The sequence below is a fragment of the Oncorhynchus kisutch genome, linkage group LG25, assembly GCF_002021735.2.
Source record: "Oncorhynchus kisutch isolate 150728-3 linkage group LG25, Okis_V2, whole genome shotgun sequence".
NCBI lineage: Eukaryota > Metazoa > Chordata > Actinopteri > Salmoniformes > Salmonidae > Oncorhynchus > Oncorhynchus kisutch.
The window spans coordinates 14575811-14600008 of record NC_034198.2 but is presented as its reverse complement, the minus strand read 5'-3'; the positions used below and the strand labels follow the sequence as shown (position 1 = coordinate 14600008).

At 46.0% G+C, this 24198-nt stretch overlaps 1 protein-coding gene across 3 annotated transcripts in view; it reads left to right on the top strand.

The window, feature by feature from the left end:
- pcdh15b (protocadherin-related 15b) overlaps window positions 1-24198 on the top strand; it is a 209479-nt gene that overhangs the window by 159558 nt on the left and 25723 nt on the right. For all 3 annotated transcript variants that reach the window (XM_031805197.1, XM_020460822.2, XM_031805196.1), the window contains 6 exons: window positions 9553-9662; window positions 11179-11319; window positions 12920-13047; window positions 16106-16324; window positions 17049-17137; window positions 18857-19033. In XM_031805197.1, coding sequence (XP_031661057.1) covers window positions 9553-9662; window positions 11179-11319; window positions 12920-13047; window positions 16106-16324; window positions 17049-17137; window positions 18857-19033 — 864 coding nt within the window. The remainder of the gene's footprint in view (window positions 1-9552; window positions 9663-11178; window positions 11320-12919; window positions 13048-16105; window positions 16325-17048; window positions 17138-18856; window positions 19034-24198) is intronic.

Genomic DNA, 24198 nt, shown 5'->3' with positions numbered 1-24198 from the left:
CCTCCAGGTGTTGGCCATCTTTCCCACTTATCCTCTGGCTAGTTATACATGTGTTTTCTGTCTGTTTGGGCCAAGCTTCCGTCTTGTTTGTCAAGCTTACGTTTGTCCTGTCAGCGCCTGTCTTTACCCAGCCTCTCTTTTTCTCGGCCTCCTGGTTTTTGACCCTTCCCTGTCCTGACCCTGTACTCGCCCACCCAACCCTGAACCTACCCGCCGTCCTATACCCTTGCTCCACCTCTGGATTACTAAACTCTGCTTGTCCCTGAACCTGCCTGCCGTCCTATACCCTTGCTCCACCTCTGGATTACTAAACTCTGCTTGTCCCTGAACCTGAACCTGCCTGCCATCCTGTACCTACTCTGGATTATTATTATTAATTTAAATTTTTGGGAATTTTACCCCCTTTTCTCCCCAAATGGTTTAGTAGCTGCTAGTGCGCGATGAGACAAGGATATCCCTACCGGCCAAACCCTCCCTAACCCGGACGACGCTAGGCCAATTGTGTGTCGCCCCATGGACCTCCCGGTCGCGGCCGGCTGTGACGGAGCCTGGGCTCGAACCCAGAGTCTCTGGTGGCACTGCGATGCAATGCCCTAGACCACTGCGCCACCCATGAGGCCTACTCTGGATTATTGACCCCTGCCTGCCTTGACCTGTCATTTGCCTGCCCCTGTTACAATAAATATTGTTACGTCACACAGTCTGCATATGGGTCTTACCTTGGTTCCTGATAGTACAAACTGGCCATGACTGACCCAGCAGACTTAGACCAGCTCCGCAACGCCATCTCCTCCCAAGTAGTCATGAGGAGTTGCTTCGCGGTCTGATGGAAGGGTTCCAGGCCGTGGCCGAACGTCATGACCTAGCCTTGGACGCATTGCGGGAGCAATTCTGTGGGTTGCCTACTAGGCAGTTTACCACAACGGTAACCTCCCAGCCCCTCTGTAACCCGGCTGGTAGCAGCGCCGTCACCCTGGTCTCCCGGGAACCCCACTTACCTCCCCCAGAGCGCTACAATGGAGATTCCAGAACCTGCCCGGGCCTTTCTCTCCCAGTGCTCCCTCATTTTTGAGCTGCAGTATTCTTAGTTCTCCTCGGACCACTCGAAGATAGCGTACATTATTACGCTGATGTCCGACTCTTCCCGAGCCGATGCAGCTCTGCAGGGCTAGGCTGTCTCCAGGCAAACGCGTACGCAGACTTGAGACCCTGAGTTGTCTGTATTGCTGTACTGCCGGTCATTTTGTGTCTACCTGTCCCTTCAAGAGACGTAGCTCATTTGTTGGAGTCAGTACACTGGTGGGTCTTAAAGATAATTGTTCTTCTCCACTTACTCACCCCCCCTCTCCATGCCACATTGCTGTGGGGCGACCAGTCCAAATCTCTCCAGGTACTCATCGACTCTGGGGCCGATGTGAGTCTCATGGACGTTACCCTGGCGTCCGAGCTGGGAATCCCCACTCAACCCCTCTCCATTCCCACGGGTGTTAGAGCGCTGGACGGGGTGCTCTATAGGCAGGGTCACCCACCATACCACCCCCCTACGAGTGTCGGGGAACCACAGCGAGATGATCCAATTCCTGCTGGTTGAGTCTCCGCAGGTCCCCGTGGTATTGGAGTTCTCTTGTCTCCAGCTACACAATCCCTCCATTGACTGGGCTACTGGTGCCATTGTGGGTTGGAGCCCGTCCCACAACACTCATTGCCGGAACTCAGCTCTGCCTGCCCCGGGACATCTTCCTGGGGGCTTGGAAATTGCCCTGGACCTCTCTGCCAGCTCCCCAGAGTACTAGAACCTCCGGGAGGGCTTCAGTAAGGCCCGGGCTACTTCGCTTCTGCAGCACCGACCGGTATCCAAGGAGGTCAAGCCTGAGGCGCTGGCACGCCGCTATAGTACCGCTGCTACACCCCAGAAGCCGAGACCATTCCCCCCCGCTCCAAGATCATTAGCCCCTCTGCTGTTTGTCCTCTGTCCTCCATATTTTTCCTACCTTTTCTGTGTCTAGAGTCAAAACTATTTCTGACTGCCCCTTGTCTTCTGTTTCTAGGTCCCATGGGGTGGGGGGTACTGTCACGCCCTGATCTGTTTCACCTGTGCTTGTCTCCACTCCCTTTAGGTGTCGCCCATCTTTCCCACTAATCCTCTGGGTTTACCTGGGTTTTCTCTCTGTCTGTGCCAGTTCGTCTTGTTTGTCAAGCTTACCTGTGTTTATCCTGTCACCTCCTGTCTTTTCTCAGGCTTTCTTTTTCTTGTCCCCCTGTTTTTTGACCCTTGCCTGTCCAGACCCTGTACCTGCCCGCCTGACCACTCTCCCTGACCCTACCTGCCATCCTGTACCTTTGCTCCACCTTTGGATTACTGAACTCTGCCTGTCCCTGAGCTTGCCTGCCATCCTGTACCTTTGCTCCTACTCTGGATTATCGCCCCCTGCCTGCCTTGACGTGTCGTTTTCTTGCCCCTGTTGTTACAATAAACATTGTTACTTCACACAGTCTGCGTCTGGGTCTTACCTTGGTTCCTGATAGTATTATCCTCAAAGCGAGCTAAGAAGGTGTTCAGCCTGTCTGGAAGCAAGACGTCTGTGTCCGCGACGTGGCTGGTTTTTCTTTTATAGTCCGTGATTGTCTGTAGACCCTGCCACATACGTCTTGTTTAACTGGGACTCAACTGTGTCTATACTGACGTTTAGCCTGTTTGATTGCTATGCTGAGGGGATAACTACACTGTTTGTATTTTTCCATATTCCCAGTCTTTTTGCACTGGTTAAATGCAGTGGTTTGCACTTTCAGTTTTGCACATATGCTCCCATCTATCCACGGTTTCTGGTTGGGGTAGGTTTTAATAGTCACAGTGGGTACAACTTCTCATACGCACTTCCTGATTAACTCATTCACCGTATCGGTATATGTGTAGATATTATTTCCTGAAGCTACTCTGAACATATCCCAGTCCGCGTGATCAAAACAATCTTGAAGTGTGGATTCCGATTGGTCAGACCAGCGTTGAAAAGTCCTCACCACGGGTGCTTCCTGTTTGAGGCCCAGCCTATAGGAGGGGAGGAGCAAGATGGAATCGTGGTCCGATTTGCCGAATGGATGGCGGGGGAGGTGCTTATGTGCATTCTGCAAGGTAGTATAACAATGGTCGAGATTTTTAGCAGCGCAAGTACAACAATCAATATGTTTATAGAATTTCGGGAGCGTTTTTCTCATTTGCTTTGTTAAAATCCCCAGCTACAATAAATTCAGCCTCAGCATACACAACACATGATACAGGATACATTATACAGCCACCACTGTGCTTGAAAATATGGAGAGTGGTACTCGTGTTGTATTGGATATCCAAACATAACACTTTGTATTCAGGACAAAAAGTAAATTTCTTTGCCACATTTTTTGCAGTATTACTTTAGTGCCTTGTTGCAAACATTCTGCACAGTCTTCCTTTTCACACTGTCAATTAGGTTAATATTGTAGAATAACTACAATGTTGTTGATCAACCTTAGAGTTTAATGGCTGTGATAGGGAAAAACTAACTGTTTTAAAGGCTCACGATGAAATCCCTGAGCGATTTCCTTCCTCTTCGGTAACTGAGTTAGGAAAGGTGCCTGTATCTTTGTAGTGACTGGGTGTATTGATACACCATCCAAAGTGTAATTAATCACTTAAATTTGCTCAAATGGATATTGAATGTCAATGTCTTTATTTTTATTTTGACCCACCTACCAATAGGTGCCCTTCTTTGTGAGCCATTGGAAAACATCCCCGGTCATTGTGGTTGAGTCTGTGTTTGACATTATGGGGTATTGTGTGTAGGCCAGTGACAAACACATCTACATTGAATCCATTTTAAATGCAGGCTGCAACACAACACATTTGGAAAAAGTCAAGGGGTGTGAATGTGAAGCAGATTTTTTTTATTCATTATTACATATTTCCTAGACCGACTAACAGCACTCTGAGGAAAACAACTCAAAACACAAACATTCCATTAAAATTCCTCCAGAAAGCTACATAAGCTTGGAGGCTTAACTTTCCTTCCAGTTATTACGAGGTGCCATAGCCTGCAGTCCATGCTCCAGATTGTAGGTACAGCATGGCGATACAGAGATGGGGGAACAGGGTTAGCTGTGATATGGGCATTGCTCTGTGGACCTCATTAGTCTCTCACACTTAACCGTCTGCTTATGTGGAGTGGCCATTAGAGCTGTGTCAGAGCCAGGGGAAGAGATGAGCATCCTCTTGTGTTATCTGTGCAAACAGAGCAGCACTCGCCACTCACTTGGCAGCTAGGAGCGGCTGATTGGGAAATGTCAGGGGGGATTACTGGGGGCGAATGAGCTACTGAGAGCCCATTGCCTCAGCATGGTCTTGCATAACAAAAAACGTGAGTCTGTGTGTGTGTGTGTGTCGTCTAAGTGCGACTCGTCTCGCACACTGCCATCCAATTGCATCATAACTGGAGGAGAAAGGCATTACAGCTCAACTCTCAGTAATATCCTCCTTCCTTCCAAGAGAGGCTGGTGCTGTGGGAATGATTTGGGGATGTGTGAGGTGGAGCACTCTCCCTCCACGCATGCTGCAGGAGGGTGTGTGGGTGATAGAAGTTTGTGTGTGTGTGTTGGTGTGTCATAAGTGTTTGTGTAAGGGAAGGGTGGGTGGGAGTTTGTGACATGCCCACCGTGTCATGAAATATGTGGCGACTGATTCCCGGCAGGAAGCTCCCGTGTTGTTGTGGAGACCTTGAGGGAGGCAGACACAGGAAGGTGTGAGGATGGGGATGGGTGGGGAGTAGAGATGAGGCAGTATCACTGTGAACCAACGGTCAGCCCAGCTACCAAAGTTAAGAACAACAACCCATCAGAAATACAATCTCAGCTTCTGACTATAGAAAGGTATTGGTTAGCATGCAGGTAGAGTAATATTCCTGAGCCCAGCCATATTACCATGCAGGAGGTGTTTGTGTTCTTCTGACACATTGTTACTCTTATCATGCGGCTTGTGGTTAGCAAAGAGACCAGAGAAACAGAAGATAGTTTTTTTTTTTTATGAATACCATTAAGTGCAAGAGGCGTAATTGTCACTCTGGCAATTGATGACATTCCAAGCCTTGACGAAATGATTCAGATTCACAGAAGGGGGATCTCAGGCCATTACATCTTACCAATAAAGAACCACAGAAATACAGTGATAAACTGTCCTTGGGTGATGTGGTTTGCCATTGTGTTAATAAAAACATATTTTATATTGTTAGGTTGGGGTCTCCAAGGGTTAAGATTGCATGGCAATTTGTAAATTCCATATGGTATTGCAATTGATAATATAGCTTGTGAAAACAGTACACAATGAAGCAAGAAGATTCACATGAATATTCCTATCTCTTGTCATATTCTTCATTGTCAATGAAATGCCACAACAGGTTACATAGATGTCCTTAGGTAACACCATTCACCTTGTAGGACAAAACACTGTCCTCTCATACTAAGTCTCCCAGTGGCAAGTCAATGTGCAGGGGTACAAGGTATTTGAGGTAGATACAGTGCATTCGGAAATTATTCAGACCTCTTCCCCTTTTCCACATTGTGTGATGTTACAACTTCATTCTCAAATGGATGAAAAAAATATCCTCTTCAATCTACACACAATAACCCATAAGGAAAAATCAAAAACAGGTTTGTAGAATCTAAAAAAAGAATTCAGATGCTTTGCTTATGAGACTTGAAATTGAGCTCAGGTGCATCCTGTTTCCACCTGTGGTAAATTAAATTAATTGGACATGATTTGGAAAGGCACATACCTGGCAATATAAGGTCCCACAGTTGACAGTGCATGTCAGAGGAAAAACCAAGCCATGAGGTCAAAGGAATTGTCCGTAGAGCTCAGAGACAGGATTGTATCGAAGCACAGATCTGGGGAGGGGGACCAACCATTTCTGCAGCATTGAAGGTCCCCAAGAACACAGTGGCCTCCATCAATCTTAAATGGAAGAAGTTTGGAACCACCAAGACTCTTCCTAGAGCTGACTGCTTGTCCAAACTGAGCAATCTGCGGATAAGGGCATTGGTCAGGGAGGTGAGCAAGAACCCGATGGTCACTCTGACAGAGCTCCAGAGTTCCTCTGTGGAGATGGGAATACCTTCCAGAAGGACAACCATTTCTGCAGCACTCCACCAATCAGGCCTTTATGGTAGAGTGGCCAAACGGAAGCCACTCCTCAGTAAAAGGCACATGACAGCCCACTTGGAGTTTGACAAAAGGCACCTGAAGGACTCAGACCATGAGAAACAAGATTATCTGGTCTGATGAAACCAAGATTGAACTCTTTGGCCTGAATGCCAAGCATCAAGTCTGGAGGAAACCTGGCACCATCCCTACGGTGAAGCATGGTGGTGGCAGCATCATGCTGTGGGGATGTTTTTCAGCTGACTAGTCAGGATGGAGGGAAAGATTAACGGAGCAAAGTACAGAGAGATCCATGATGAAATCCTGCTCCAGAGCACTCAGGACCTAAGAATGGGGTGAAGGTTTATCTTCTAACAGGACAACGACCCTAAGCACAAAGCCAAGACAACGCAGGAGTGGCTTTGGGAATGTCCTTGAGTGGCCCAGCCAGAGCCCGGACTTGAACCCGATCTAACATCTCAGGAGAGACCTGAAAATAGTTGTGCAGCGACACTCCCCATCCAACCTGACAGAGCTTGAGAGGATCCGCAGAGAAGAATGGGAAAAACTCTCCAAATACAGGTGTGCCAAGCTTGTAGCGTCATACCCAAGAAGACTTGAGGCTGTAATCACTGCCAAAAACCTGTTTGTGCTTTGTCATTATGGGGTATTGTGTGTAGATTGAGAAAAATTCAACAAGTGAATCAATTTTAGAATAAGGCTGTAACGTACCAAAATGTGGAAAAAGTGAAGGAGTCTGTATGTACATGATGCACTGTATGTACATGAAGCCAGTGGAAAGTGACTAGGCATCAGGATAAATAATAATAATAATAATAATAATAATAATAAAAAGGTATTTGAGGTAGATATGTACAGGAAGGCAGTGTAAAGTGACTAGGCATCAGGATAAATAATAATAATAATAAAAAGGTATTTGAGGTAGATATGTACAGGAAGGCAGTGTAAAGTGACTAGGCATCAGGATAGAAAGTAATGAATGTAAAATAAGAACAGAGTAGCAGCAGCATATGATGAGTGTAAAAGTGTTTTTGTGTGTTTGTTTAATCGATGTGTGTGTGTGTATGTGTGTACGTACAGGTGTATGTATGTAGTGAATGTGTGTTGAGTTTGTGTGAGAGTGTCAGTGTACTAGTGTTTATATATAGTCTTGGGAGTGTGCATAGAGTCAGTGCAAGATGGGGTCAGTGCAGATCATCAGGGTAACCATTTAAGTATTTAACAGCCTTATGGCTAGTTAACACTCTTATGGCTTGGGGATAGAAGCTGTTTTGGAACCTGTTGGTCCGAGAGCCGATGCTCCGGTACTGTTTGCCGGGCGGTAGCAGAGTGAACAGTCTATGACTTGGCTGGAATCTATGTCAATTTTCCAGGCCTTCTTCTGACACTGCCTGATATAAAGGTCCTTGACGGCAGGGAGCTCGGCCCCGGTGATGTATTGGGCTGTCCGCACCACCCTCTGTAGCGCTTTGCGGTCATTTGCCATACTAAGCGGTGACGCAGCCAGTCAAGAGGCTCTCAATGGTGCAGCTGTACAACCTTTTGAGGGTCTGAGGGCCAATATCTAATCTTTTCAGCTTCCTATGGGGGAAGAGGTGCTGTCGTGCCCTCTTTATGACTGTGCTGGTGTGTGTGGACCATGTTAAGTCCTTAGTGATGTGGGCGCCAAGGAACTAGACCCACTCCACTACAGCCCCGCTCTCCCTTCTGTAGTCCACGATCAGGTCCTTGGTCTTACTGACATTAAGGCAGAGGTTGTTGTCCTGGCAACACACTGCCAAGTCTCTGACCTCCTCCTGTAGGCTGTCTGATCGCCGTCGGTGATCAGGCCTAACGCCGTCATGTCGTCAGCAAACCTGATGATGGTGTTGGAGTTGTACGTGGCCATGCGGCCGTGGGTGAACAGGGAATCCAGGAGGGGACTAAGTACACACCCCCTCACCATCTCAGTGTAGCAGAGGTGTTGTTGCCTACCCTCACCACCTGGGGCCGGCCCCTCAGGAAGTCCAGGATACAGTTGCAGAGGGAGTTGTTCAGTCCCAGGGTCTCCAGCTTGCTGATGAGCTTGTTGGGGACTATGGTGTTGAATGCTGAGCTGTAGTCTTATGTTCAGCATTCTCACATTTCCCCTCTTGTGCAGGTGGGAGATGGCGTATGAAGTGCAGTTGAGATTGCGTCCTCTGTATATCTGTTGGTACGGTATATGAATTGGAGTGGGTCTAGGATATCTGGGATGATGATGTTGATGTGTGTCATGACCAGCCTATCAAAACACTTCATAATTACAGATCTGATTGCTACAGGGTGATAGTCACTAAGGCAGGTTACCGTACATTTCTTGGGAACAGGGACAATGGTGGTCAGTTTGAAATATGTTGGGATTACAGACTGGGACAACCTTCCCTGTCTTTCATTGAGACATTCAAGACCCTCTGTAGAGTGTCTGCGTCCAACCACAGCTTTTTGACGTTTGCCTTAATTTTCCTTATGCCCATTTAATCTGCCATTCAGTTGCTTTTAACATGCACATTTTGTTTGTGATATGAGTCAAATCAACGGAACGTTCATGACATTGTGATAACTTACCTAGTTTAATTACCAATATTTTCGAGGTGAACCAGCTGTGATCAGAGACCACATGAATTGAGTTTATTTAATTAAATGAAATTGACCTGGGAGATTTCACAGTGCCAAGTAGGAGTATGTATAATCAAGCTATTTGGCAAAGCAATTACAGTGTCTCTGCCAGTGTTTCCATTAATGTTGTCATTACGCCATATCATGCAGAAACGATTTGTAAACAAGATTGCTCCACAGTCAGTCATATCCTGGGTTAGCAGGACACTTCTGTGTAAAAGTAAGTGGGTAGTTTGTCTACTTTTCCTCTGTATATAAGTGGGTGTTTTTGCGGCTTGTCTTTTCCAACTACAGTACGTCACATAGAGTTTTAGGTCTGAGGAAGTGGGCTAAAACCCATGCCCTAGGGCAAGGGTGCCCACCTCTATGCCTCAAGGACCGTAGTCCTGCAGTTGCTTATTCCTCTCTGGCACTTTTTTGGTCAATTAACAGCTCTAATTAGTCCAGAAAGTCAGTCGCTGATTAAATGGCAAATATGAAAAATACCCTTTAGGACCTAAAGATGTTGTGACTATGGTATTAGTATGAACAGCAGTGCGGTATTGGAATGCAGATTATAGCGCTGGCAGAGATCAATAGCTAACATGTGGCCTGGAAAAATGGGGTAATTTCTGTATTCCGTTGGAAGGGAGCTCTATTCACTATCCATTTGTGTTCCCATTGGTGTGTGTGTGTGTGTGTGTGTGTGTGTGTGTGTGTGTGTGTGTGTGTGTGTGTGTGTTTTCTTCCAGGTTTCCCCCGGTGAGTGAGATGGCTACGGTGGGGAAGGTGGTCGGGGTCATCCTGGCTGCTGCTATCAATCAAACAATCATTTACTCTATAGTGGAGGGCAATGAGGAAGGTGAGTCGCATACTGTAACCTACACTATACCTTTGACCTAGTTCCAGAGGCCATGTTATCATTTTCTATACAGCAGTGATAGTACCACTCATTTATTCTGACACACTATAAACAACATGAAGTAGTGATGAGGTCACTCACAGAGCCATGCATGGAGCTCTATGTGGCTCTATACAGCTCTATGTGGCTCTATACAGCTCAATATAGCACTGTGACTATACAGCTCTATATGGCTCTATACAGCTCTATATGGCTCTATACAGCTCTATATTGCTCTATATAGCTCTATACAGCTCTATATGATTCTGTATAGCTCTGTGACTATACAGCTCTATGTGGCTCTATACAGCTCTATATGGCTCTATATGGCTCTTTACAGCTCGATGTGGCTCTATACAGCTCTATATGATTGTGTATAGCTCTGTGGCTCTATACAGCTCTATATGGCTCTATACAGCTCTATATGGCTCTATACAGCTCTATGTGGCTCTTTACAGCTCTATGTGGCTCTTTACAGCTCTATATGGCTCTATACAGCTCTATGTGGCTCTTTACAGCTCTATATGGCTCTATACAGCTCTATTTCTATTTAACTAGGCAAGTCAGTTAAGAACATTCTTATTTACAATGACGGCCTAGGACCTGTGGCTCTAGTCAGTCACTTACTTTCACATCATTTAGTTATGAATCCTCCGCACCTCAGAATGATTTCACCATTTGCCTTGAGCGAGGGGTAATGTAAAATATGTTCAATGTAAGTTATACACCGTCATAGTCATGGTCTAAAGGACCTAAAAGAGTACCTGTCCTGAGACTGCACTCTTTTTTTTGCCCCTAAGTCTACCAAAAGTGTGTGTGTGTGTTTGTGTGCACTAGTCAGTGTCCCCTGTTGCTGACAGTTTCTGCCATGTAAAAGTACCTGAGGGATGATTAGACCCTACCGTCCTCCCACTATTCCTCACCGTGATTAAAACCGGGGCTCATGCTTTTCAGAGTGGGAAAATATGAAATTGCATCCCCATATTGAACCTTGCACTAAACTTGCATCTGAACCATTTATTCATTTGGAAACAAATGGAATTGGTTTCACTTTTAACTCTCATTAGATTCAATGAAGAAGCTCGGGAAGATAATGACAGTGTCCTTCGTCGTTGTGGCTTTCAAAGTTTATGGCGTGCTGGGGGAATTCATTTTTAGGTCTGAAAAGTGAGTACTAGCTATGCGTTTCAGTGTAAGTCATCAATTATGCCTTACACAACAAAACAATCAGTGACTCAGTGATTCTCCAGGGCAGTGTGATCTCTCTGGTGTCGTGCCTCAACACTTGACACCACACACAGTGGGATTTGGGGAGGTGAATGCCCTTGTCATTCTACCTAGGGGACGGATACAGTATGATATGGTGCTAGCTCTGCTCTGCTCTGTACATATGCGTGTCTCCCCCCTCTCTCCCCGGGACTGATATGATATGGTGCGGACTCTAGCGCTACTCTGTTGATCTGAATGTATCTCCCAGGCGTATTTAGGCTCAACAACAGCACCGGGGTGTTCTCTACGGCCAAGCAGCTGGACTACGAGACCAATGCCAGCTACATCCTCAAAGTGGAGGCTGACTCCATGGAAGTGGTCGGTTCCAATCTCAGAGCGCCCTCCAAGAGTAAGCCTGCCTGCCATTTAAACTGTCACTTGGGAAATTGCACCCTGTTTCCGATATAGTGCACGGCTTTTGCCCAGGGCTAAAAGTCTTCTTCTCTTTGTATGTTTTATTGTCACATATACCGGATAGGTGCAGTGAAATGTGTTGTTTTACACAGTCAGCCATAGTAGTAAAAGCCTTTTGTGGGGTATTTGCTTCAGAGAGGTTTAAAAACTGAAGGCAATAGTCGGCCAAATAGCTTCTTACGGCCTTAATTTGAGTAATTCGAATGTTTGTTTCTACCGTCTTTCTCTCTCTGGTAACAGAAATGTGCCTGGCATTTGGCTATAAATGATTTCCCATCTTTGCTTTTTCCAAAAGACTAAAAGCACGCCTCGTCCTTTCACGTTATTTAGTTTTCTAATTAGTCAACATCATGCTGAGTTGCTGCGGAGGATACATTTTAATTAAGCAGTTACTGGTTCGTGTGGCAGATTAAACAAGTCATTCATTTCTTGCCAATCTTATCATGTCTCCTCAATATGCAGAAACAATCACTCAAATCAATTTGATTCCAATGGCGCTTGTTAACCACTTTACATCTAGAATCAAGGAAACACTTGTGGATATAGTCACTGCTGTATGTTATACACAGAGATCATTTTTGTATTGCGCTTTGTAATAGATTTTGCAGGTTTCTCTTTACTCGAACTCAATTGACTGAGAATTGTTGCATTTCCCCCTCTTGTAATGGTTTAACTAATATACCCCGGCCACTCACTATGTGTCATTCAAGCTGAGAGGGGGCAGCAGTAAACATGATCGAGGACACCCAATGGCAATAGATTAGTACCTCGTTCCACTGAAGCAGGCATGGCAGCTAGAGTTGAGATGCGGTGGGAGTATCATCATGGGGGGGAGGGGGGGGGGGGCTATTGATGTTGTTTGATTCATTCCACTGGAGGAGGTGGAGTGTTAAATGGCTGCTCTCGAGCGGCGTGTGGATGGGTACTCCCCATTGCGTTTGGCTATGAAGGTGGCCACCATCAACTGTATAATGAAGACACTTTGTTCAAGTGATTAGAGCCACATCACTGATTCAACAGGGGCGTGTGTGTGTGTGTGTGTGTGGCTGGTGTGCCTGCGTGAGTACATTTGCGCGCGTGCGTGTGTCTGTATGTGTTGCATTGCAGTAGCAAGTACTCTCCTGTTGTCGTCCGTTTACTGTTGTCATCCGCTGTAACATTGGACATCCTGGCAGGGATAAACGAGAAATGTGCCGACTCTACTGTCCCCTTGGTCGGTCCCAGAGCGTTTTGTCAGATGATGTATGGCATTTTATTTGGCAAGGTCCCTCGGCGCAGTTGTAACCCTTCAGGATGTGGCTTGGCTTTTTACTATGAGAAATGACAAACCGCAATGCAGTGTTGTATTATATTAGTCAAACGTCTAAATCAGTGTGTTGGCAGTGAATTGTAGACTCCTATTTTGTATATGATGCACATTTAGGCTGTTTAGACATGCCCTCTTGTTTTTTACATTTCTATTTAATCTAAATGAGATTCACCTTTCCTCTGGGGGTTCATTTTGAATCCTTTGTTTCTTTCTCCTCTGTTTGCAGCTAACACAGCGAGGGTGTTCATTGATGTTTGGGATGAGAATGATCACCCTCCTGTCTTTACCAAACCCTTGTACCTGGGAGGAGTGGCAGAGGACGCCAAAACATTCACTTCTGTACTACAAGTTCAGGTACAACCAGCTCTTTTCAAACACAAAGGCTGCGTTTAGACAGGCAGCCCAATTCTGTTTTATTTTTCCAAAGCTTTTTCAGCGCTGATTTGATTGGTCAAAAGACCAATTAGTGAAAAAAAAGTTCAGAATTGGGCCGCCTGTCTGAACGCAGCCTAAGTGTACCACTTCTAGATAGTGCAATTGGTGTCTTAAAAGAACAACCCATTATTTTCTCAAATGGAACTTTCAAAACATCCTCAAATATACGTGACGCATTTCACGATCACTCCTCCTCACAATGAAACCAGCCAAAAAATGTGTCTGGTTGAGTGATTATCTGTGCTTGCATTTGAAATGCAGAGTTTTGTAGTTGTAATCCTGGGATAACTGTTATTCTCCCTGCCGGTATCTTTGGCCCGTGTTGACAATGCATTACCAGCTGGAGGCTCTAACATCTGAGACTTTCCGACACCCCTGGCAATACTTACAATGCTAAGACCGTAGAGGCTCTCACATACAAATGTCCACACACCTGTCAATTGCATGCCGCACCATCCTGTGTGAAAGGGAATTATTCTCTGTGTGTGCACCAGGGCGGGTGCATTCACATTTTCCAATGTGTTATTTTTGTGTTTATCTTTCGCACCTTTTGTAGCTAAAGCCACTGTGACACCTGTTTGTGTGTGTGTGTGTGTGTGTGTGTGTGTGTGTGTGTGTGTGTGTGTGTGTGTGTGTGTGTGTGTGTGTGTGTGTGTGTGTGTGCGCGTGCGTGATGAGGGCAGACTATACAGCGCCCACACAAGGGCACCTTTCATTATAATCCTAATCACTACCCGCTGGATGGTCATTTGCATCTCATGCTCTGTTGCAGAATGATGAGCCGTAGACGTCTGTCTGTCTGTCTGTCTGTCTGTCTCGGCCTCTACCATGTCTGTGTGCAACTGGAGTAGGCAGCAAGACTGTTAGTGCAGAGCACACAGTTGCAAACGGGTTTGCCAGGAGCCTCTAAAGAGAGATAATCCTTTCGACCAGGAGGTAATGGAATTACTGGGTCAAAGATTTACTGAGCTGAGACTCCCACTGGTTCCATCTCCTAACGGTATCATTCAACTTCTCAGGTGTTTCACTCATCGTCCGGGTCAATATCTTCCTCTTTAGTATTCATACCTATTCCCTGTTGCTTAACTAATCGTAAATTCATAGCAGATCTGAATATAGATTTCTGTAAAAGCCGCTCAGTATCCCTAAGATTAGACTAATCTACTTTGAAATCCTTCTTTAAATAGTTTTTTAGGGAGAAAGAAGGAATCTAAACCCCCTGTGGAGTGGTGTATAACCTGAAGAAGGGATAGATAGACACACATGAAAAAATACTACAGTTTACTATGGAATACTACAGTACTTACTACATAATTATGTAGTAAACTGTAGTATACTGTAGAATGCTATACTATACACTGTAGTATCCCTCAATCATGTGTAGTACTTACTATAGAATGTTGCAGTATACTGTACAATACTACAGTAAATACCACAGTACATGCTACAGTATTATCTACAAAAAAAACACTGTAGTAAATACTACAGTAACGTCCGCAAAAACACGACACTTTAAAAAAAAACTATAGTAAATATTACAGTATTTAATTTGCATGTACCCTGCCCATTCCCCTCCCGCATGTCACATTTTGTGCCACCCATAAGTGAGAAACCTACATGCCAAGTATAAACCAAATGATCTAAAGTTTATAGAAAAGAACAGAAGCTCTGAACAGTCTTTAGTACGACCAACCTACAGGTTATGGAAATGTTGCTCTTCCTATTTTTCCTACAGGCTTCCTGAAAGACAAAAAAGCCTCCACTTCTATGTCAAAGATAATAAAACAAAAGCACCATAGTAAGAACTACAGTAATGTCTGCAAAAACACTTCAGTAAGTACTACAGTAATGTCTGCAAAAACACTTCAGTAAGTACTACAGTAATGTCTGCAAAAACACTTCAGTAAAAACTACAGTAATGTCTGCAAAAACACTTCAGTAAATACTACAGTAATGTCTGCAAAAACACTTCAGTAAGTACTACAGTAATGTCTGAAAAAACACTTCAGTAAAAACTACAGTAATGTCTGCAAAAACACTTCAGTAAAAACTACAGTAATGTCTGCAAAAACACTTCAGTAAATACTACAGTAAAGTCCACAAAAACACCACAGTGTATATTATAGTATTTTTTTCATGTGGGGAGAGAGCGAGAGACAGAAGTGAGAAGTGGCAATGTAGAAAAAAATAAGGACTCGTCGTCTGAGCGACACATGTTGTCTGTGAAGGACACATTGATCTGATCGTTAGTATAAGTCGTTTTGGAGGAATGCATTTGTGTCTCTGTAAATATAGGAGAACAAAGAGGAATCTCTGCAAAGAACAAATCCAATGTCATGAGGGTTTCACAGCAAATCAGCCTCAAATCTGATCCACAGTTTCAAACAGGTTGGGATTTCTTTCAGAACACAGTCAAAGGCTCTCCTTTCTCCGCTTGCGCTGTCTCTGTGCCACATTTTCACTCTGCATTCATAGACTGATGTGTTCTTTCCTGGTCTGGTCTGGTCTGGTATCACCAATAACTAACCCAGGTGGTGGAATCTGTTACCAAAGAACCTTTAGATATATAGTGTTAGCCTGTGGTGTACGATTTGAGTTGAATGAATCTTGCGGAATATAGAAAATATCTAATTTGTATTAATGACTCCGGCGGGGCAGGGCACAGTGCTGTCACACTCAGTCCCAGTCGTCGAAAGGTATTATAAATCAATGTCACTGCAGAGCAACGTGGCAAATGGTGAAATCAGCTGGGCAGATTGACAGGAGTTTCTCTGTTAGAGAGTGGCTCGCAGCTCAAAGACTCCCCCTACAGCAAGAATTGAGAACTACAACTGCCCCAAAAATCTATCTGTGCCCTTTCATTTTCGACAGATGAGTTGATCTGTATCTTGATGTTGTGTTGTTGTTGATGATGCTGCTGTGTCTGAACCTCTTGAATCCTTTGTGTCTGTGTTTGTCTGTGTTTTGTCTGTCTCAGGCCCTGGACAAGGACACAGGGAATTACAGCTCCATGCAATACAGGATTATTATCCCCCCCACCACCGACGGCAAGGACGGCTTTGTCATCGAGCCCTACACCGGCGTCATCAAGACTGCCATTATGTACAGGAACATGCGACGGTCCTACTTCAAGTTTGAAGTGGTCGCCACTGACAATTACGGCGAGGGGGGGCTGAGCAGCAAGGCAGAGGTGGTGGTGAGTTCGTCCTGCTCCCAGAGTATTGAAAGGGAATGTCTGTTCTAGCCGTTCTATTTCTATTTGTTCAATGCTATCGGTACTATCGGTGCCAGTTAAATGTTCATAGCCGCCTTGCCAGCCTTGATCAATTCCAGCTTATGGCTCTTTTAAAAATAACTGAGGGACCAACATTAAGTGTGTCGATATCCACAATATCAATATCTCCATTCCCCAGGTGTATATTGGCACTAAACACCCCAGCCATCCCAAAATACACACTCAAAAGCTTCCCATAGGAATTGCATTTGTAAAAAAAAGCATGGTGTTGATACTCCAGCTAATCAATGGTCCATGTCCTGCACCAGCCTTGTGGTAGATAGGATGAATGTGTGTTCCTTCTGTGCTGGCCTCTTCCCAGTTTGTTGCAAATTGAACTGTCCCAGGGCAGATGGGGACCATTGATTATACATTGCAGCCTATTTGACTCCCTTTGCTCTTAATGAAATAAGAGGCTGGCTGGGCCAGAGCCTTGCCTGAACGAGAGGAACCACGCTGTGGCTAAGGTCATCTAATTCCAATGGGAAGCTTCATTTCATGGGCACTGCACAAACTACAGGGAGATTTTCCATGTGATTTAGCCTGCTGTCCAGCATTAAAGCTTGTTTGTAGAAGTTGGGGAGGGAAATAGATGCTTGTTTTGTGTCTGTACCATTGATCCTTTTGATTGACCTCTGTTTCCCAGGTATCTGTGGTGAATCTGCTGGATATGCAGGTGGTGGTCTCCAACGTTGCTCCTACAGTGGTGGAACAGAACAAGGACAAGCTCCTCGGGTAACGTAGAAGATATCTAAGAGATCTTATAATCCATATTTTAACAGTCAAGTCGCAACTGTGCTTATAGCCGTCTCCTATACTTGATATGTAGACACTTACCTTTGGCCCTTTCCCAGACATGCAGGTGTTTGGGGGGGGAGGGGGGAGCTGTATGAATCAGTGTGCAGTGTTGGTTTTATCGCTGCCTTCTGTCGAGATGAAACGGCGTCCCGCTGTTTGACGTCTGCTCAAATTAATGTTGTAGGAGCCTTCCTTCAGTTTCCGTTAGAGCCTTCCTTCAGTTTCCGTTAGAGCCTTCCTTCAGTTTCCGTTAGAGCCTTCCTTCAGTTTCCGTTAGAGCCTTCCTTCAGTTTCCGTTAGAGCCGCTCACCACCTGTCTCCACAGCTCTGTCAGAAGCTCTGTCATACACTTCACACAGCCACTGGTTCCATCCTTGTCTTGAGCTTACTGCTTAGCTATTAGCATTGTGATCAGAAAGGCGTCCAGCTTCTCTCTGAAGCTAAGTTGCAAATGAGGGAGAGAGAGAAAGTGTCAGTGGCTCCCTGGCTGTCTGTTTCTTTGAGGTGGGGGTGAGCTTGCGTGTATTAGCTGTCAGCTTGCGTGTATTAGCTGTCAGCTTGCGTGTATTAGCTGTCAGCTTGCGTGTATTAGCTGTGAGCTTGCGTGTATTAGCTGTGAGCTTGCGTGTATTAGCTGTGAGCTTGCGTGTATTAGCTGTGAGCTTGCGTGTATTAGCTGTGAGCTTGCGTGTATTGTGAGCTTGTGTGTATTGGCTGTATTGCTTCTGTACACCTATCCATCACTCAACCTATCCTCTTACTGACAAACAGTCATAAAGTACCAGTCCTCCATGATGGACTTCCTCTGACTTGGTCTCATCCCAGGTCTCCACTTTAGCTCCAAGGGCTCTGGCCCCAGCTGTGGAGCCACCTAGTTTATTAGTGCTCTCCCCACCCAAGCAGAAATACATCCATCTGGTTACTATTCTGTCCTGCCATCCTCTTTTCGGAGTTTCCCAGGGGAGCGGGAACATCCAGGGCACAGCAGGTAATTGTTTCAACACCTATTTTGCCGTTGCCGTCCCGCTCAGATCAGAGCTCCCGGCTGCAGACGCCCACCACCAAACAAGGGTTGTGTCTGAACTGGCCACTCTTTCCTATATAGTGAACTACCTTTGACCAGAGCCCTATGCTGGTACAGTGGGTCGTGCACTTTATAGTGAACAGCGTGCCATTTAAGATGCATTCGCCTTGAACTGATTCTATTGTAGATGCTTCAATTAAGAATTTTGGAGCGAGAGGTGATTTTTGACAGGGTCATGGAAACGTGTGGGAATTGACTCTTTTATAATTGCTGACGGTCCCAAGGAGGATATAGGTTGTCATGTTTTTCCATTGCAAATGCAATGCACAGCCTCATTCTAACCACTGTCCTAATTCATGTACTGATCAAGGACGTATCCTCTGACTGAGAAATCCTTTCAGTGAGCCTGAATCCATTCAGTCAAGGCCTCTTCTTTTTAAACCGTTGAGGCAGCGTTAGCTCAGGGTCAAGTGGGGAAATAGAATACAGCTACAGGTCGGTGTAGCAACTATGAATTGCAGTACGTTCTTACCATTTGGGTTTAACATATCATATCACCGTTTTCCCAGAGATCCTGCTGTCACCTTGTTCTTATACAAAGCACTTGATTATTCCTTCCACTCCCTCTGCAGGATCCTGGAGCGCTATGTGCAGGACCAGATTCCCGGGGCCAAAGTGGTGGTGGAATCCATCGGGCCACAGCGGTTCGGCGACGGCTTCGAGCAGGAGGACTACTCTAAGTCGGACCTGATGGTTTACGCCATCGACCCTCTGACCAACCGGGCCATCTCACGCCAGGAGCTATTCAAGTGAGTAGTAGCCGGTCACTTACAGTGGCCCTGAGGGACAAAGTAGGTCACAATACAAGGGATTGCCCCTTAGGGCCACCCCTTGTAGTATCTAGATACACCATTCCCCCGTGGAGCAGGTGTTTACCCAGTGGCAGACAGAGCCACCCCTTGTAGTATCTAGATACACCATTCCACCGTGGAGCAGGTGTTTACCCAGTGGCAGACAGAGCCACCCCTTGTAGTATCTAGATACACCATTCCCCCGTGGAGCAGGTGTTTACCCAGTGGCAGACAGAGCCACCCCTTGTAGTATCTAGATACACCATTCCCCCGTGGAGCAGGTGTTTACTCAGTGGCAGACAGAGCCACCCCTTGTAGTATCTAGATACACCATTCCCCCGTGGAGCAGGTGTTTACCCAGTGGCAGACAAGAGGTGTGTGTGTGGCAGGGGGGGATGTCACCACTCACCAGGGTTCTTTTGTTTCCCGTCACCCTGCAGTCAGGCCCTCATTAGAGTGCCAACCTCCTCATGCCCTCGTACGACAGCAGCTCTAGTTCTGCCATTCAACTGGCTGTCAACCCGCTACTGCTTCCTACCAACTCTACACAGCAGGCTCAGTGTTCATCTAACCACCCCTCTGCCTCTTGCAGCTCGGGATCATGTCTAATAGACCTAGTGAACAACGGCAACAGGATTGTGTTGCAGTGTGCCCCCCACACCTGTCATTTATGATTCCAGGCATTATAGGGAGTAAGGTGTTGCACACTCTGTAGTGTTCCATTGTTATATACAGTGGGGAGAACAAGTATTTGATACACTGCCGATTTTGCAGGTTTTCCCTACTTACAAAGCATGTAGAGGTCTGTAATTTTTATCATAGGTACACTTCAACTGTGAGAGACTGAATCTAAAACAAAAATCCAGAAAATCACATTGTATGATTTTTAAGTAATTCATTTGCATTTTATTGCATGACATAAGTATTTGAATTCCAGCTCTCACAGACCTGTTCGTTTTTCTTTAAGAAGCCCTCCTGTTCTCCACTCATTACCTGTATTAACTGCACATGTTTGAACTCATTACCTGTATAAAAGACACCTGTCCACACACTCAATCAAACAGACTCCAAACTCTCCACAATGGCCAAGACCAGAGAGCTGTGTAAGGACATCAGGGATAAAATTGTAGACCTGCACAAGGCTGGGATGGGTTACAGGACAATAGGCAAGCAGATTGGTGAGAAGGCAACAACTGTTGGCGCAAATATTAGAAAATGGAAGAAGTTCAAGATGATGGTAAATCACTCTCGGTCTGGGGCTCCATGCACGATCTCACCTCGTGGGGCATCAATGATCATGAGGAAGGTGAGGGATCAGCCCAGAACTACACGGCAGGACCTGGTCAATGACTTGACGAGAGCTGGGACCACAGTCTCAAAGAAAACCATTAGTAACACACTACGCCATCATGGATTAAAATCGTGCAGCGCACGCAAGGTCCCCCTGCTCAAGCCAGCGCATGTCCAGGCCCGTCTGAAGTTTGCCAATGACCATCTGGATGATCCAGAGGAGGAATAGGAGAAGGTCATGTGGTCTGATGAGACAAAAATAGAGCTTTTTGGTCTAAACTCCACCCACCGTGTTTGGAGGAAGCAGAAGGATGAGTACAACCCCAAGAACACCATCCCAACTGTGAAGCATGGAGGTGGAAACATCATTCTTTGGGGATGCTTTTCTGCAAAGGGGACAGGACGACTGCACCGTATTGAGGGGATGATGGATGGGGCCATGTATCGCGAGATCTTGGCCAACAACCTCCTTCCCTCAGTAAGAGCATTGAAGATGGGTCGTGGCTGGGTCTTCCAGCATGACAACGACCCAAAACACACAGCCAGGGCAACTAAGGAGTGGCTCCATAAGAAGCATCTCAAGGTCCTGGAGTGGCCTAACCAGTCTCCAAACCTGAACCCAATAGAAAATCTTTGGAGGGAGCTGAAAGTCCGTATTGCCCAGCGACAGCCACGAATCCTGAAGGATCTGGAGAAGGTCTGTATGGAGGAGTGGGCCAAAATCCCTGCTGCAGTGTGTGCAAACCTGGTCAAGAACTACAGGAAATGTATGATCTCTGTAATTGCAAACAAAGGTATCTGTACCAAATATTAAGTTCTGCTGTTCTGATGTATCAAATACTTATGTCATGCAATAAAATGCAAATGAATTACTTAAAAATCATACAATGTGATTTTCTGGATTTATGTTTTAGATTCCGCCTCTCACAGTTGAAGTGTACCTAAGAAAAAAAATTACAGACCTCTACATGCTTTGCAAAATCGGCAGTGTATCAAATACTTGTACTCCCCACTGTATATTTATCTCTGAGCCATGTTCTATCGATTCGGTAATTTCAATGACCCGGATAATAAATATAACAACATTCAGATATGCACAACTACTGCTGTTCTCATACATATTGTTATGACTAGAGCCATTAGTTTTTACATTTTGCGTTTTAGTAATTTAGCAGACGTGCTTATCCAGAGTGACTTACATTAAAGTAGCTATCAGAAAAGTAAAGTGCAATATATTTTTTGCAGGGGGGGGGGGGGGTGCTGTGGGATTATTTAAGATCCTCTTTGAGGAGGTAGGGTTTCAGATGTTTTCGGAAGATGGGCAGGGACTATGTTGTTCTAGCTTCAGGGGGAAACTGATCAGAGTGCCAGAACAGAGAAGGGCTTGGACTGGCCTGACCGGGAGCTCCACGGCCAAGAGACCAGAGATGGCACACCAGAGTGCTCGGGTTGTGGTGTAGGGTTTGAGCATAGCCTGAAGGTAGGGAGGGCCAGCTCCTCTTACTGTTCCGTAGGCAAGCACCATGGTCTTGTAGTGGATGCGAGCTTCGACTGGAAACAGGTGAAGTGTGCAGAGGAGTGGGGTGACTTGGGAGAACTTGGGAAGGTTGAAACACCAGACGGTGTGACCCGTCTTGAAGCCTGACTGGTTAGGGTCAATAAGATCGTTCTGAGAGAGATGGCAGGAAAGTTGGTCAGAGGCAGCACACTCAAGTGTTTTGGAAAGAAAAGAAAGAAGGGATTACTGGTCTGTAGGTTTTGATGTTAGAGGAGTCGAGTGTTGGTTTCTTGAGGCGGGAGCGACTCTGGCCATTTTGACATTTTGAAGTTAGTGGGGACTCAGCGGCTGGTCAGGGATGAGTTGAGGAAGTAAGGAATGCGAGGTCTGGTCAGAGATGGTCTGGTGGAGGGGATGGGATTGAGCGGGAATGTTGTCGGGTGGCCGGAACTCACTAGTCACAGGATTTCGTCTGGAGAGAGAGGGGAGAAAGAGGTCAAGGAGTAGGGTAGCTCTGTGTGAGTGGGAGCAGTGGACTCAATAGGCTGAGTGAATGAGGAGCGGATGTCGTTAACCTTCTTTTCAAAGTGGCTGACAAAGTCGTCCGCAGAGAGGGAGGAGGGGGGAGGGGTGGATTAAGGAGGGTGGAGAAGGTGGAAAAGAGTTTCCTGGGGTTATTTTAGAGTGATCGAAAGTGGCTTTAGCAGCGCATACAGAGAAAGAGGTAGAGAGGAGGGAGTGGAAGGATGATTGTTTAGTTTTCCTCCATTTTCACTGCCCGCAGCCCTGTTCTGTAAGCTCGCAATGAGCTATTCAGCCACAGAGCAGGAGGTAAGAGCCGAGACTGGCCAGGTGGAATGGGGACAGTGTGAGTCGTAGTATGCAGAAAGGGAGGAGAGTAGGGTTAAAGGATTTAGCAGAAGGGAGAGATGAAAAGAGAGTAGTGGGGGAGAGAGAGAACGAAGATTGCGACAGCGCATGACAATCTGGGTAGGGTCTGAGTGGCTAGGGTTGGAGGAAAGGGATACAGAAGAGGAACAAATAAGAGCTGGAGGGGGATGCAGTGAGATTAGTAGGCAAACAGCCTCTAGTAAAGATGAGGTCAAGCTTATTGTCAGCCTTGGGAGTGGGAGGGGACAGGGGAAGGGTGAGGTCAAAAGAGGCAAGGAGATAGACTGCCAGTCTAAGGCACTGCATATCAGTGTTGCAGCATCACTACAGCCTGGTGGTCGGTCCCAGGCTGCGTCATTACTGGCCTTGATCGGGAGTCCCATAGGGTGGCGCACAACTGGCCCAGCATCGTGCAGGTTAGGGGAGGGTTTGACCGGGGGGGTTTACTTGGCTCAGGGCCAAAAAGTCAAGGGGACTGAAGGGCAGCATAGGCTGAGATGAACTCTGTGTTCTTCACCATAGATCGCCAGTTCCAAACGCTGCCAGAGATCAGGAATTCCACATGGGTTGTGTGCTCATGGTCCACTAAATTAAAAGGGTTGCAGCCAAGGGGTGGGGATTGTCTGTACAGCCTACAGTGACAGGAGCGAACTGGGATATAAAACACAGAGTTGCCAAAGCTACAAAAGAGCCAAATGAGATCTGACAATAAATATACTGAACAAAAATATAAACGCAACATGCAATAATTTCAACCATTTTAAGGAGTTACAGTTCATATAAGGAAATCAGTCAATTGAAATAAATTCATTAGGCCCTAATCTATGGATTTAACATGAAATGCAGGGGCGCAGCCATGGGTGGGCCTTGGGAGCCAGATCCACCCACTGGGGAGCCTGGCCCACCCACTGGGGAGCCTGGCCCAGCCAATCAAAATTAGTTTTTCCCAACAAAAGGCTTTATTACAGAGAGAAATACCTCCTCAGTTTCATCATCTGTCCGGGTGGCTGGTCTCAGACGAATCCGCAGGTGAAGAAGCTGTATGTGGAGGTCCTGGGCTGGAGTGGTTACACGTGGTCTGTGGTTGTGAGTCCGGTTGGACGTACTACCAAATGATCTAAAACGATGTTTGAAATGTTAGAGAAATGGAACATTCAGTTCTCTGGCAACAGCTCTGGGGGGATATTCCTGCAGTCAGCATGCCAATTGCATGCTCCCTCAAAACTTGAGACATCTGTGTTATTGTATTTTGTGACAAAACTGCACATTTTAGAGTGGCCTTTTATCGTCCCCAGCACCTGTGTAATGATCATGCTGCTTAATCAGCTTCTTGTTATTCCACACCTGTCAGGTGGATAGATTATCTTGGCAAAGGATAAACGCTAACTAACAGCCACGTAAACAAATTTGTGCACATTTGACAGAAATACGATTTTTGTGCGTA